The sequence below is a fragment of the Scardinius erythrophthalmus genome, assembly GCF_964197995.2.
Source record: "Scardinius erythrophthalmus genome assembly, chromosome: 11".
In the NCBI taxonomy this organism is placed as follows: Eukaryota; Metazoa; Chordata; class Actinopteri; order Cypriniformes; family Leuciscidae; genus Scardinius; species Scardinius erythrophthalmus.
Genome location: NC_138231.1, coordinates 29,349,793 through 29,365,863, shown reverse-complemented (window position 1 = coordinate 29,365,863; position 16,071 = coordinate 29,349,793). Strand labels below are relative to the sequence as shown.

At 38.8% G+C, this 16,071-nt stretch overlaps 1 protein-coding gene across 2 annotated transcripts in view; it reads right to left on the bottom strand.

Annotated features, from left to right (window-relative positions):
- Window positions 1-16,071, bottom strand: part of gtf2a1 (general transcription factor IIA, 1) — a 32,407-nt gene that overhangs the window by 14,332 nt on the left and 2,004 nt on the right. The window contains exons 2-11 of one of the 2 annotated variants that reach the window (XM_081379278.1): window positions 15,372-15,473; window positions 15,132-15,288; window positions 14,892-14,956; window positions 13,064-13,139; window positions 11,982-12,115; window positions 10,669-10,770; window positions 10,331-10,597; window positions 10,164-10,253; window positions 8,580-8,723; window positions 5,333-6,324 (exon numbers count right to left, since the gene is read on the bottom strand). In XM_081379278.1, the coding sequence (XP_081235404.1) occupies window positions 8,616-8,723; window positions 10,164-10,253; window positions 10,331-10,597; window positions 10,669-10,770; window positions 11,982-12,115; window positions 13,064-13,139; window positions 14,892-14,956; window positions 15,132-15,288; window positions 15,372-15,473 (1,101 nt within the window). In that variant the 3' untranslated portion in view covers window positions 5,333-6,324; window positions 8,580-8,615. Of the gene's footprint in view, window positions 1-5,332; window positions 6,325-8,579; window positions 8,724-10,163; window positions 10,254-10,330; window positions 10,598-10,668; window positions 10,771-11,981; window positions 12,116-13,063; window positions 13,140-14,891; window positions 14,957-15,131; window positions 15,289-15,371; window positions 15,474-16,071 lie in introns of those variants that run through there. The other variant, XM_081379279.1, reaches the window with a different exon arrangement.

The following is a 16,071-nucleotide window of genomic DNA, read 5'->3' as shown; positions in this document are numbered from 1 at the left end:
CAAGTAGTCTACTATAATTGCTTACACAGAGCTATGCATAGAAAAAAAGGGACTCCCAGTGTCGACAACAAAGGCAGAGAGTCAAAAGTGCAACAGCCACAGTGAAGTGTTGAGATGGAACAGATGGAAAGCCGTCATACGGACCCCTGCTGGCCGGGACCCTAAACTGCTGAACGTCTCGAGCTCATCCCTTTGTCTTTCAACCCCCTGTGGTCCTTGAGGCTAAATTTATTCTTTGTCTGGTCCTGATTCTGTCTCAGCTGTCCTTTGAAGTTTTACTTTTTCGAAGAATCTGTTGCTCGCTGACTACATTTACATATCCACCAGAAAACCTTTGCGAGTAAAGTGTTTTAAAGATTTGAAAGCGGTGTCTGTGTTTACATGAACTGTGTTAGCGTTGTATTTTTAACCCCTTGGACGGTGATTTAGGTCACAGGATTTAGGTGCCTTAGGATTTCTAGGCACAGGAACAAGTCAATGGGGGTCCGATCACTTTGTTTGGTTCATACTGTTCTTTAAATGATGTTCCACAGAAGAAGGGCCTGATGTACTTCAAGTGAAATGGAAGAACAGAGTGGTTTGACGTCTATTTGAACTAAATCCAAGCTATTTTTCGGGACTTCGAAACAGCTTGCCAAAGTAAACTTTTCGGAAGAGTTTCCTCTAAACACCTTCAAACTACCATCAGTCCCAGTGGTGTGGAGTGATGTTCTGAATAGAATAGAATTTTTATTTATTTTTTATAAATCAAATGAAAATTACTGTCCAGGTGGCGAATTTTTTTTGCAGGGTGGTAGCGGAAAACTCATTAATATTCATTAGGGAAGTCATCCCTGATTGGTCTGATGACCTACCCCTAACCCCGCCCCTAAACCTACCCGTCACTGGGGTCTATGTGATGACCTACCCAAACCCCGCCCCTAAACCTACCCGTCACTGGGGTTAAGACCAATCAGGGATGACTTCCCTAATGAATATTAATGAGTTTTCCGCTACCACCCTGCAAAAAAAAAAAAAATTCGCGTCCAGGCGACACTTTTTGTCACATTTTCCTAGTTATATAAATATGACTACATAAAAAAAGAAGAAGAAACCAAATACAATTCTATTTTGTATATTTGCATTAAAGTGCTTTAAACCCTGTGGTGAATATCAAGCTTTTAATGTTGTTTATATGTGGTATTTTTAATATGCTTTAAGACAACCCATGTGCAAATTCATAAGTCAACACCATTGCTGAGTATTTTCTCTTTAAAACTGCAGTGAGCCCAAGACAGTCTCAAACACGTGGTTTAGAATCGCTGGAGTTTCTGACGTCACAAACTACCTTGTAACCAATCAGGTCAACGTGTGATCATCAATGAGTGGATCTCTGAGCTGGTGTGAGTGAGTGGAGGCGGGGCTCATTTGCATATTCATATAACCACGTGTCGTATACTAAATGAGGCAATGGTGGAGAGTTACATTCAAGCTGTTTTAAGGCATGAATAAAACATTTTCACGAAAAAAAAAGCGTTTCTGTGATTTCGCATGTATTTTGGTGTCAAAGATGAGTTTTAAAGGATACATGTATTAACTACAGGGGGACTTTAATGTTATTAATGTTCAATTTATTAAAACCAAGTATCAATCTCATCAAATTACTGTTTTAAGCATTTTTACATTTATTCCAAAATAATAACTAAAGGCAGTAACAATTTAAACGATATATTTTATTTGTGTATTGATGTTCAGCTGTTCTTTTTAATAATCAACTTATATCCGGATCATGTCATGCTGGGTAAACACTGTTTGTCACACACACTAAGATGTATCTTTAATTTCACCGAGCTGATTTCTCATTAAACCCCCCACAGTTCAGGTCTTTTCAAGTTTGATTGACATTGATTGACAAAGTGGTGATATTTAAGTGGCAGAGTTGTTTACTTGCCTTTTAATTGGTCTTCCCATCAACACCATAATTTTGTTCATTCAGAGTCAGACTGATTCGTGAATGCACACAAGCAAGAGGAGGGATTTATCGCACAAACCAATCACATCCAATCATAACCAATCACATCCAATCATAGCTCGATGGAGGCATTGCCTCCTCTTACATGACTTTACCCCATTCATTCACAAATACCCCCCAGAAAACCCACTGCAAGCTTTAGGAGGTCTGTTCTAAGCAAAGGACAGAAAGATCTTCGCCCGCGAGTATATCGGTGCCTTAAATAATGACAAGATTGTCATTTTTAAGTGCATAATCCCTTTAACATTGTCAATTATTATTATGCATTACTTTGACATGTATGAAGTAGTGGAGTCTTTTTGTAATGGTTAGGTCCTTATATAAGGTTATGGGTGTGTTTTTTTTAACATTGCATGTGCATGTTGCATATCACCTTGCTCTTTCCTGTCTCAAATGTTGCAGACAAGCCTGGGATACATGCATACATGCATGTGTGTGAGCGTATATTTGTAACAGTCGGCCTGACCACAGGGCCGCTGCCCATATCGTATCGTACTGTCTGATGTCAGTTTCTCCTCGTCTCGTCTCTCCCGGTCTAAAGCAACCAGTGTCTTTCAGTTCTAAAATTGAGGATACGTTTCTGCATCAGTTTAGCTTTACTGCACCGTGTCTCGGCCTCCAAGGCCATTAAACCCACAAGGTCACTGGCCAGCACATGAGCCAAGTCTGATCTTACTGTTACGACGCAGATAGAGACGCCTTTTTATTCCACTACCAGTATTGATGTCCTTTTAGAAGAAACAAGAGAGAGGTCTAGAGCAGTCATTGCACTTTAGATGAAAATCAGGACAGTTTCCTCACTATCTTCAATCTGTCATCAACACCGTACACCATATCTCATCTGCGTTCGTCCTTGCGTGAAATTCCAGATTGAGCAGATTAGTATTTAAATGATTGAATTTCAGCTGCAGAAATTCACCAAATGTGAGTGCACCTCAATGATCGACTATAAACCAAGCAAACAGCATTTGAGTGAAGGTTGTGAATAAGAATTTCATTGGTTAAACCTATTGAACAAACGACTCCAATGAATGATTCTGAACAAGACTCATCGTGATACTGAATGACAGAGGCATGTTGTTGCTTCATTTCAGATGCGAGTCACAACCAGGACAGAAAGGGGGCAAAAAAATTGTGAATGTGTAAAAATGGCCACTGACCATTCAAAATTTAAGTAAGGTAAATACATTAACTCTTAATTCAAAATATATTGTTTTTTAGCAATGATACAAATGCCCAATAATTGACACAATTGTTAAAAATGTATCTGCTTTGCTGTCCACTGCAGTCTTTTAGTAGACATCTTTATTAAAGGACAGTGAGACTTTTTTCTGATTCATTCATGTGAGTGAACGATATACTTGCTAACTCATAATACACTTAAGGTGCACTCGTTTACTGTCGTTTGGCAAAATTTTGCGGTCTAAATCCAGTCATCCCAACAGGAATCCACTCGATTGTGACTTTGACATGAAGGTGAAAATGTTCCCCACCCAGATTTCGCTCATGTTCAAGATAGTCATGGGAATTTGCCACGCAGACTAACAGGGACGCCTGTGTCCACCGTGGAATTAAAAAATGTAAAAGATAATTCTGACTTTTTGTCTCACAAGATGTAAACTCACATTTGCTAGTTATAAAGTCAGAATTGCAGGATACAAACTTGCAATTCTGACCTCTTTTCTTGCAATTGCGAGCTTATATCCCGCAATTCTGACTATTTTTCCCACAATTGCAAGTTTATATCCCGCAATTCTACTCTTTTCTCAATTAAGTTTATATCTCGCAATCAAGTTTATAACTCGCAATTCTGACATTTTTCTCGCAATTCTGACTTCTTTTCTCGCAAGTGCGAGAATTGTAAGATACTCACAATTGTTAAAAAAAGTTATTCCAAATCTGAGGAAAAAGTTGCGAGTTTATCTCAATTGTGACTTTATAACTCGCAATTTCATTAAGTCAGAATTATGAGTTTCTTGCAGTTCTGACTATAACACGCAATAGCAAGTTTTTATCACGCAATTCTGAGGAAAAAAGTCAGTAAATCATAACTGCGAGAAGTCACAATTACTTTTTTAATTTTTATTCAGTGGCGGAAACAATCTTCTATAATACACTATTGAGAATGGGCAACGCAACCTTTTTGCTAGCGAAATTTCTGCACCTTTAGAGTGGAGTCACATTTACCTTTATGCCGAAATGCAATCATTTCAATAGGCATCCATGCAATATGGATTTTCATGCGAGGCGAAACATTTTCCCATGCGGATTTTGCAAGGGTTTCAAGTTTGTTTAACTGCGAACACGCAAATTCACTGCATTGACCCATATAAAACTGCTTAGTTTGGAAGTGACTGGTATGAAGCAGTGCTTCATGTATGCTACACTACTGATAATGGACCTTCTTTCGCAGTTTTTCGCTAATGTGACCATATCTTTAGGCTGTATTCCGAAATTGTCCCCATACCCTCATTCACAATTACCTGCTTTAATCCACTTTAAGGAATGAAAACGAGTGAGCGAATTCAGCAACTGAGTGCGTTGGAAGGGCTGTGGATTCTATTTTTCCAGGCAAAAATCAGGAATTCGTTCAGTGCAACCCTCAACAGTGCATCGTATATTCATTAGCAGTTAAGTGTACATCGGTCGGACATTCGTTATTGCAGTATATAATAGGATTGAATGAGAGCACTTGATAATGTCCACTATGGTTTTGACACCACTACAAATGGCTGTCCCTTCAAACAGTGCACTATATAAGTGTATAGGAGGTGATTTTGAACACAGCCTTAATGCGCTGCCATATTGGCAAAATTTTGCAGGCAAAAAAAGACCAAAGAAAAGTCACTTTCAATCGAAGCAGCTTTCTATTGGTCAACACAGCAAATTCGTGTGACGAACTAAATCTGTGTTGTTTTTTTGGCCCTTTCACAGATTCATATTGAAATAACTGGTATTCGTCATCAAAATTTCACCAAGTAGATTCATGTTTATATGTCTATGTGGTGTTTTTAATATGATTTAAGACAACCCATGTGCAAATTCATGTCAACACCATTGCTGAGTATTTTCTATTTTCTGAGAGTTTCTGAGGTCACAAACTACCTTGTAACCAATCAGGGGTGCGTTTCCCGAAAGCATCGTTGGCCAACTATGGTCGCAAGTTCCGTCGTTACCAATAGAGTTCAATGGACATTGCGATGAACTTGCGACCATAGTTGGCCAACGATGCTTTCGGGAAACGCACCCCAGGTCAATGTGTGATCATCAACGAGTGGATCTCTGAGTTGGTGTGAGTAAGTGGAGGCGAGGGCTAATTTGCATATTCATATATTTTTTTGAATATATTTTATTCATGAATTTTTATTTTTTTTCCAAGGTAAAATTTTCATTTTGGTGATCAAAGATGAGTTTAAGAATATAATTGATTACAAGAGGACTTAAACAGCCAATTTCCTTAAACTTTAGGAGATTACTGCAACTATCTGGTCTAGCAGCTAATATTACTGTTTTGGTCAAATGTGAATCTGTAACTCTCCTGAACTGAATCCCAATATTACCATTGCAGTATGTAATCCAAAACAACATTGTCCAAAATGACTATTGTCTTTCTTCGGCTGTTTGAATCATCCAGTTCCTCCATTGCATAACTATTGTGTTACGTGTGTATTCAATAATGCACACTAGGATTGGACTGTCAGGATGTCCACGTGGAAAAACAAACTTCAACACACAGCACTATACATGTGAACAACCTGCCAGAGTGTCAAAGGACACTGAAGAGCTGTAAAGTGGGTGTAAATAGTGATAAATATAAAAGCTCAGGGCTACCGCAGTACTTTCCTCAAACACACCATAACATACCTATATTAAAGAGAGTGGGAGACATTATAATCTGCTGATGGTGTTGTAGGTGTAAAAACCATATAAAACCGAGGCATCAACACAGCTTTACTCTCCATTAGAAGCCTAATGGAGTGTGTGAAGATTGATGAGGCATATAAACCCAGATGGTGAATATTCGTAGACTTGTGTGGCATCGTGACCTCAGAGGGGGGGAATGGATGGGGTGAAGGAAGTTATAGGTATAAGGACATGGATCACAATTGAAAATTTAAGGGAAAAGCCACAGACAAAGTGATGTTGGAGAGAGGACCCATGGGAGAGTGAGAGACGTGTGCTGATATGGTGCTCAATCAACCTCAGTGGGCAACGCTGTAGACCTGCAGCAGAAAACTGCTGATTCAGGAGAAGGGAGGTGTGGAACTGGAATGGAGTGATGTTTTACTGCAGATGAAGCATTTATGACCTGCCTGGGGAAGAAGTTAATGTAAGTATGAGAAGACGAAATTAAAAAAGGCCAAAAGAGAAACTTCACTTTTAGTGTTACTCCCTCAATGGTTCTTACTTGTAAACTAAAGGCTTTTAACCCACCTTTCACTCCAACAGACATCATCAATATTGCTGCAGTTTGCAAAGTAGTGTTAATCTATAGTTCCTATAGATATTCAAACTAGAACATCTATAGTTACTATAGATATTCGAACTAGGACTACTCAGTACTTTAAAATGACATTTTGATTTCAAAGACGGTCAACAGTTATACACTATAAAAAATATTATATGATCAATAAGTTATAACGTGTTTTTACATTGCTTTAACTCAACAAAATAAGTTAAGCAATTTTCAACTTTTTATAAGTTATACAAGATTCAACTTAAGACAACTTAATGAAATTTAAGTTGAAATAACTTAACATCCAAATTGATTGTACTTAAATTAAGGAAGCAACTTATTTTTATAGGGAATATCACCACCTAGTGGATCATTGTAGTAAAGCACAACATAAAGTGTGTAAAGTGAGGGTTTGAAGCCAAACCTAGAACAGTTTAAAATGATTTGGCTACTTTCCATAATCCACAAAACCTACATGACAAAAGGAAAAAAAGTTTGAAGCAGAATCATTTCTGAAATTGGACGAAAAATGTATGAAGAGTCTTTAAAATAACATGCAGTGATGAGTAGTTCATGATAGGTCTTCAGTAAAATGTTCAAGGCAGCATCGATCAGCAGGAGACAAGTTGCAAAAGGCCAATGTTACTCAACAAAGAGTCAATTTTAATAGTGCTTTTAATAAAGTTCAGCAAAGGCAAAAAATAAAACAATACTAAAGATCTCTACTAACATAACACAACCTTCATAGAGATGAGAATCAGAGACAGAGCAGTTTGATTGGTAAAACAGTATGTGTACATACATGAAGTTCCCTCACATGACTGTAGTTCTGAGTATTCTTTGCTTGCCATTAGAAACACAAAGCCAAATGTACAGTTTGTAGGATTTGTTAAAGGCTCTCCCCCTTTAGACAAGACCTGATATCTAAAATAAATCTGAAAGGCACAAACAAGGAGCGTAAAGATGAAAAACTACACTAAAATAAAATAAAAATAGCCCCAAACTAGTCCAAGCCATTTCATCGAACAATCTTAGCATGAACATGATCAACAAAACATGTCAATACTTTCAACTGCTGAACATTTTGGACACGGAACGCCACAATCTGTCATTTCTCAGACTGTATTAGGGCACGGCTTTAAAAAGTCAGACTAAATATTATAAAACAAAATGGAGGGACAGAAAAAAAAAAAAAAAAAAAATCCACAATGCACAGAATCAGGTTGAAATCCTCCTCAGTAGAGGAGCACTTCTTTCATTAAGAGCACAGTTCGGTTTCATCCCCCCAAAACATGATGCTGCCTGAGCTTCAGGAATAAATACGAACTACAAATGTGTAAAAGAAGCCTGACCGCAAGTAAAGTAGGAAGGGTGGTCTGACCGAGCACTTCATTGACACCAAACGCAATAATTGCACACGAACACACGCGGGACGACGCAAGCTCCGTGATGCACTGCCCGAAAACATGCATCATACTGACAGAGCAGATCTTTAGCCAGAGCACAGAGTTAGAAAAATCCATGACAGACATACAAACACGTCAACAAATTTAGTGAGATCGACAACGTTACACTTAACTCGCCTGTTTTCATTGGTATCTCTGCTGTTAAACATACAAAGGTCTAAAAACATCGCAAATATGAAAGGAAATTACTGGAACACAGTTCTTGGTTGCTCGTTTTAGTGTTTGTATGAGGTGGCGAATGGTGATGGAATAGTCCTCGAGTCGGACCGTTCGCTTTACACAGGATTCAGATGGCTGATCTAGCTACGGAAATCACCAACAAACACGTATGGTTGCAGTAAAAAGCCCGTCTTAACACACCAGAGTCGACTTAAGTTGGCGCCAGGCGCTACAACTGGCTCCCTGCGCCTAATTTTCATACATCTGAGGGGCAAGAATATTGTTCTAAAAGTGAAGTTATGGACTCCTGTGAAATTCTACAGGTAAAAGGGCCATCTTTAAAAGGGGGGAGGGGGGAAATCTCTTGGATGGCACATTATTTTGTGCAGATATCACTCAAACAGCACAGTAGCATTGGGACGTTACTCTTCAGCCTCCCGAAGTGGGAATCCCCTGATACATAGTTTCAGGTCTTGATGTGTCTTGCCTTAAGTGTAGACAGTTTTGGGTTTTGTTCCTCTTTTTACCACTCTGCATCTCCAATGGCTTTGGAGAACACGTAATCCCGCCCGTTCAGGTTCATGATCCCGTCTTTCAGGTGAAATTTCCATTTGTTCTTACTCCTGTGGATCTGAAGCAAAATATATTGTATGAATTTTGTTTGAACAGTTAAAAAAAAAAAAAAAGTTTTGCATTAAATGTCAGGTGTAACATGTCATTGACTATTATAATACAGTGGATTTATTGGTAATTTAATAAAGAACATTTCCTATTCAATGTCTAATTTCACTTGTAAAATCATGTTATTCTTTTTTAACATTTCTGGACATGTAATATGCCAGTGACTAAAATTAACAATAAATAAACTGCATCTGAAAAAGTGAATTCGAACTTGATCATAATACAATGTCTAATTTCACTCGTTAAATCACGTGTTGTCAAAAATGTTGAGATTTCGATACTGAAATATCTGAAACAATTCCAATACTCCTTTTCTGCAGTATCGTTACACCGATACCAGCTGTGCGTTCTCACTCTCTCTTCTTTCCAATTGCGAACTGACAATTTGATACACGCCCGCCTCGCACTCGCTCCAGTTGAATAGTGTTGGTGTTACAGGTCCTGAATTTCGGAGCGGGGTTGTGCACGTTTTTTTAAACAACACTGGGTAACACTATTTTACAGTGTCCTTCTTACATATGCTACATGTACTATAGTATTAACAGTAAATTATGCATAATTACATGCAACTAACCCTCAACCAAACCCTAATCCTACCCTAACCCTATAGTAAGTACATGTTAATTAATATTACTCAGTACTTAAATATATAATTACACTGTAACAATGACACCTTAAAATAAAGTGTAACCCAATACTGTTATCGTCTGTGTAAACGAGAAAAACATAATTTTGTGCTGCTAATAAAGATACTGAGTTTATTAACGCTTCTCCAGCAAAGTTTAGATTTCCTGCCCCACTACTACAACCAGCAGAGACGCATTTACCTTTTTGTTGATTGATTGTATTCACCACTCTGTGTACAACGTTTTTAGTCGTTTTCGTGGATCCGTGTGAACGGGGATCGTTTTGACAACCTTGTTGTCTATGCGCGGAACGTTTTTAAAAACAGAAATGAAAAAAAAAAAAAAAAAAAAAAAAAAGTACCTCCTGCATGAGCAGTTCCGTTTGCGCTCTGGAGACGGCTTCGGTCTTTCCACTTTCAAATTTCGCCATGTAAATAGCGAATCTGCTATGGCGCGAGAGCAACTGGCATTTAAAGGGAATGGGAGATGAGACTGATTGGTTTAATGCATGTTAATTCCAAAACACACCCATTACTCATTATGAGAATAGGGACAACCCTTTTAGACCATGCGCCTGGCGCGCCGACCATTTTTCCCGTCGTTAAACTATCAAAAGTGGATACGGACACGCCCTAAGTGAACTTGCGACGTGCCCTTCAGACCATGCGCTTCGATCGTTAAAATAGGGCCCTTAATGTTATCAAAATGGACTAAAACTTACTCAGTGCAAGGGTATTAAACAGAAGTTACCTACAAATACTAACCTTGTCATATTGGCAAACCACCACGTTCTCTGTGTCGAACAGCTCCTGGTCTTCCTCATCGCTGACATCATCCCCACTGTTTAACGGCTCCTGAATTAAAAGACAGAACGGTCAAAAAACAAGACTGGTCTAGGATCAGAACCAAAAGCGCTCTGTCAAGCACGTACTTCCTCCACTTGGCCATCCTCGCCTCCATCTTTCTCCTTGTCTTCATCCTCGTCCTCATCATACTCGTCCTCCTCCTCTTCATCCTCTTCCGAGGACGTGTCTCCTGCTCCGTCCACCTGGAGCATCATGGGAGGCTGCTGCTGCTGCTGCGAGGCCTGTTGCTGCTGTGTCTGTTGTTGGGGCGGCTGTGCTTGAGGCTGAGGTTGAGCCTGCACCTGCGCAGCTCCCTGTGCCTGCTGAACCGCCATCGCTGCAGCCTGCATGACCTAAACACACGCAAGACTCCTCAATACACACATTCATCAGTATCATCCCAGAGGCATGAGGTTGTGCTGACCTGAGTGTTCTGCTGTACTTTATTTCCTGTGAGGACAATCTGCTGTGGTTGGATGATGACTCCAGTCTGCTGAGAAAGGCCTCCCTGAAGAGGAGTCAACACCTGCACAGATAGATATAGATAGAGATAGAGATATTAGGTGTGTTTGAGTTGAACTATACTAGGCTTCCACCGACAGGCGAGATCCACCGGTTGCAGTCGGGGAGGAGTTGAAAACAGAAACGTGTAGTCGGGGACACTTTCTGCTTCCCGTAGTGACTCTCACAAGGTGTTTGCGTACTTTATCATATATGAAGTGGATTAAATGCAATTTTTGTCAAATACACAGAGGTTTCAGATGTTTTAAAGAAGGAACAGAAACACTGTACATTCAATACTTTATGAACTGCTTAATACAGAGCCATGTGTACTAGTTCAACATAAGCCTATTTTATTTTAATGCAAATAAAGTGGGTCTATTTTTTTATCAGTTTTATCTATTTGGATATTTTGACATGAAAACAGTTTTTACTGTTATAAAAAGTTTGTTAGGATCAGCTGAGCGGAATAAGTCAGGATAAACTCGAAACACATGTGATCGTTTTGAACCCGGCCAATCGTGTAACTGCTGTTTATTTAGGCTACTTGTTTTTAAGTACACAAGTAAAAAAAGCTAATTATTATACTTAAGTTTTTATTATATTTAAGTAAACAAAGTATTACACATACCTTCACCACACAAGTAAAAAAAAAAAAACTCAGTATAACAATATTTAAAAACACTTATTTTGTAAGTAAAACAGTAAATATTTAAGTAAAAAAAAAAGTTTAAACTTATTTCTAATAAAAAACAACAACATTCACTTGTTTTTATGGTGGCTGTCAAAATATTACACGAGGGAAAAAACATTTAGTACATTGGTATATTAACATTGAGTTAAATAATAGTTTTTTACTGTACATTTAAGATCAATTTGTAAAACATAATATTGCCAGCTTTTCGACGATAAAGCTTTGGCAACCACAGCTGCGTTTTTTCTATAAATTATTTATTTTCACAACGTACAGCATCGTTCATAAACCAAACACTGCAACAGCTAAACCTGCTCTACTTCCATCAGATCTCTTCCTGTGAGCGGTCCTCCATCACTTCTGATATTTATCATTTAAACAAACAAGAGACCTGACAGGCCTTGCATTGGCTAGCTATGATAAGGCCCTTTGCTGACACGGTGAAACAAGTCGCACACATACATGTGCAGGGGGCGTCACAACACACCCTGTAGGATCCAGTGACCGGACTAGAACAAATGAGTCACACTGAAAGCACAGACCTGCTGTATGACGGGGGCCTGTACTCCTCCAGGCTGCATCTGGGGCAGGACCTGCTGCTGCAACACCATCTGCTGCTGAGGCTGGATGATGTATTGAGCTCCATTGGCAGTTCGGACCACCTGCAGGATCTGACCTGCACAGCCAACAGAGAGACGCTTTTTAGGGCTTTCAAACTTTGTGTTAACATGCACTTAATGTCAGCATGAAACGGACATTGCGAGAAAAAAAAAAAAAAATCTATTGGAATTGATTGGATCATAGTGTGGGCGTTGTAAACTATATGGGCTTTTATTTAATCTAAGAAACAGGTTGATTGAAAATCTTCTGGCCACTTGTCAACCCTTTTTTTGTGTGGCGTGAGAAAGTCACGTAAACAGTCCGAAACCTGATCAGAGCAGTCAGACTGAAACTGATTTACAGAAATGCGATTTGAATAGGATTTCAAACCACATATGAATGTAGATCAAAACAGATTTGCAAAAATAAAAATAAAAACATTTCTTAATTTTTGCTGTTCACACTTGCTAAATCTGATTGGATTTCAATCGGATATGCACAAAAATCTGATTTGGACTCTGACAGACTGAACATAGCCAAATATCGCACACACACACACGCGAAACAGGCATGAGTAGAGAATTGAAGCACTGCATATCACATGTAAAAATCTACTATCAATTAAAAAAAAAAAGTTGCATATTTGCTAAATTCAATATTTAGTGTATATATACACGTATGTGTTAAACTAATTATGCAGACACAGTTGTTCAAAAACAACTTTGTTTACATAAGTGTAACCTTTTTAAATCAATTGACAGCTCTAACGAAAAACCAACATGTCTCCATACAGCAGTAGTACTCAACCTTCCAGAGACCTCCCTTTTTTATTTTTTTACAGAAATAAGGAGCGTCCATGGATTAAAATAACTTAAATACATTGTAGAATGTTTTGGTGTGACTATAGTTTGTTTGACCTTATTTTAAGGCATTTTAAGTCACCTTGAGGCTTCTTGGAAGTTTGCTGAGGCCCCCTGGTTGAGAACCATTGCCTTACGTGACACGTGTCAGTGTAATATCTTACCCTGATGCGCGATGAGTTGCTGAAATGGTGTTACACCTGTGGGTAAAGCCAAAGTCGCTGCTGTGGCTGCTGCACTCTAGTGGAACAGGAGATTGAAACAGGAATTGAATCCACAGAGGACACACACATACATTAATGATCAGGTAGAGCAGGAGTGAGAGAGAGAGAGCGAGAGAACAATATCCTTCACTGGAATTTGCCGTGTAATCTAATTTGAAGTCCCCAGCTCGGTCTAAACCATTTTCCAGGAAAACTCCTCCCTCATTCCATCTGCTCTCCTGCTGGCATTGACGCCGATCTTAAAGGGGTGTTCATATATACAGGCAACTACAGTGACCAAACCACTGAAGTCATTCATTTTAATGGGACAGGCAGATTTCTGGATTTGAGTAACAGTGACTGTCTGGCCAGTGGCCTCCCACTGTTTCAGTGGCCTTGATTCTGCAAACATTTATGCCCATTGGGATTTTAAAGAAGCTTATAAAGAGTTATATGGCATGAACCAAACCAACAAGCAACAGGGTGAATCACAAAATTACAGACTTGGATTGGAAGCAGTTGAAATATCAGACAAAGACTGTAATTAACAACTTTAAAGGAGTCATGAACTGCATTTAAAAAAATTATAATCTTCTCTGGAGGTCCACTTAAGTTATCATGATTTTTACATAAAAACGTAATTTAGAAGAAAAGCTATTTTCACACAGTTTTGATGAGTGTGCTGCATTCAAGACTTAGAAGTAAACGCCTAATTCTATGATTGGGTAACAGTTTTGCATTATAAAATAATTTAACGTCCCATACATTATACGCGTGGAACTGTTTTGAAAACTTCCGATGTCGAAAATCTTGTTTTGACATGCGTATTACATATGCTTTATTTGCCACTACCAAGATTTATAAAGCGTAAGTACTTTGAGTTACCACATTTATAGTTAGTAGGATAACTTGCAGTGTTTCATGTATACAGGGTTTATGAATGAATATACCATTGCTCGCAGTCGTTCTTATAGGTTATTCATCGTTCATCTTTTGATAAAGTGAGACACGTATCCATTGTCATTTGCAGTGTTGTGTTTTACATAAAGTGAAACATGTAATGCCTTACTGATGACAAAACAGTAGATGTCGCTCACTGAAGCTTTTACTCAGGATTATAGCTTAGATCTGCACAAATTTGCGTTCAAATGAATTTGCAGAATCTTATTGATGCGATCTGACTGGAACTTTGTTAAAAATAAAAGTTCATCCACGCTTTCGTAATGTTAGAATCACAAAAGCAATGCAAATTCTGTGTTTTTCCACAACTTGCCACTTCAAAACATCTTGTAATCTCTATCGTTTTGTTGCTGGAGTCTGCCTTGTATTTACTACTACATGACATGTGACAGGGCTTAGATTAAGCAAGGATTTCACCCAAGTTCAATCAGGACATTTAAGTAGCTTTAATAAACGTGCCTTAAACTTGAGAAAACAATGGCACTGACATTTTAAGATGCGTCACTGCAAGTTGCTTCCAGTTAAAACAGCTCAAACATGCATTTTAGTCTGTGAAACCAGGGGTCACTGCTTTATGGGAGTGGCAGGCTCTGATTGGTGGAGATTTCTTAGCAGAATCATGGGTAATTTTGGTTTTCACAGGGAATTCCATTGTTAAACGCTGATTTTCCCAAAAAAATATTTAAAATAATGCATGCTTAAGCATATACCATCGATTAACCTCACAGTCTTCAGTGGTTTGCAAGTTATCTTTAAAAATCAATTCCCTAATGGAGAAAACGACCGTTGCACTATTCCAAACACTAACATGAAAGTGAAGCACACTTACCATCCCTGTCGCACTCATGTGCTGGAGAACCTTAGGATCCTGAACAATGACCTGCTGCTGAGGAGCTGAGAAATCAGACAATTAACAGCATATTTACTGACTGTTGTTGGGCTTTTTTGTTGTTGTTGTACATTTTATGTAAATGTCTGAGAACGTGGGACACCAACAAATGTCATGTCAGCAGTACAATGACAGTCTTTAACTTATTCCATTTCTAAAAACTGTCGGACCGGGCCTCACCCTGCTGCGCTGGAGGCAGGAGGACTTGCTGCGGCTGGGATTGTGCCTGCGTCAGCTGAGCTTGTTGGGCCTGCTGCTGTTGAGCTTGCAGAGCCTGCTGCTCCTCCGTATGAAAACCATCCACCGCCTTGGACTGCATCAGCTTACTCTCCCACAACTGCTCAGTAAGAAAGATGCGGGTTTAAAAATCAATGCATCTGGTCGGCACGTTAAGATTCATCATAACGCCAAACATCTTACCGTTTTAAGCTCCATCAGGACCTGCTCATCCACTCCCTCGTCCAGGAAAAGCTCCCGGACTTCATTGATGACATCCTCCATTACTGATCTATACAGTTTAGGCTACAATGCAAGCAAACAATGTAAACCCTTCTATCTATATTACAAAATATTATGAATGCATGTTTTTAAGGAAGTGTTTGAACTGATTTACAAGATGAACCAGTTTACAACCGGACTGAGTCAGTCCTCGATTCCACTTGCCAACTCAGTGAACCAAGAATTGTATCTTGCCAACATAATTTGTAATGAGCTGAGAATCAGTGAATGAGCTGATATGAAGTGTAAACAGTGATTGACTGATAGTCTGCTACAATCCAATAAGATCATTACAAATCACACTGTACGACATCGATCTAATAAACTTGGGTACGACATATGTAGACTGTACAATGATGACATGTATTAAATCAAAGGCTATGACATTAGTATAGCAGAATAAAATGTCATCAGCATGTGCTAGTGGTAAACAAATTGAGCAAGATGAATCACATTCTGGCAATTGTGGTTATGTGCGCTGAAATAAAATAAAAAAAAAGGAGTAAGCAAGTAGAGTATATGGACACGGTCATGGATGGAGAAAAGAGGCTGACTTAGCATGCAATTTGCAATTTTGCAAATGGAGCTTGAGGGAAGTAGTTTTAAGTTTTAGCATCATGTC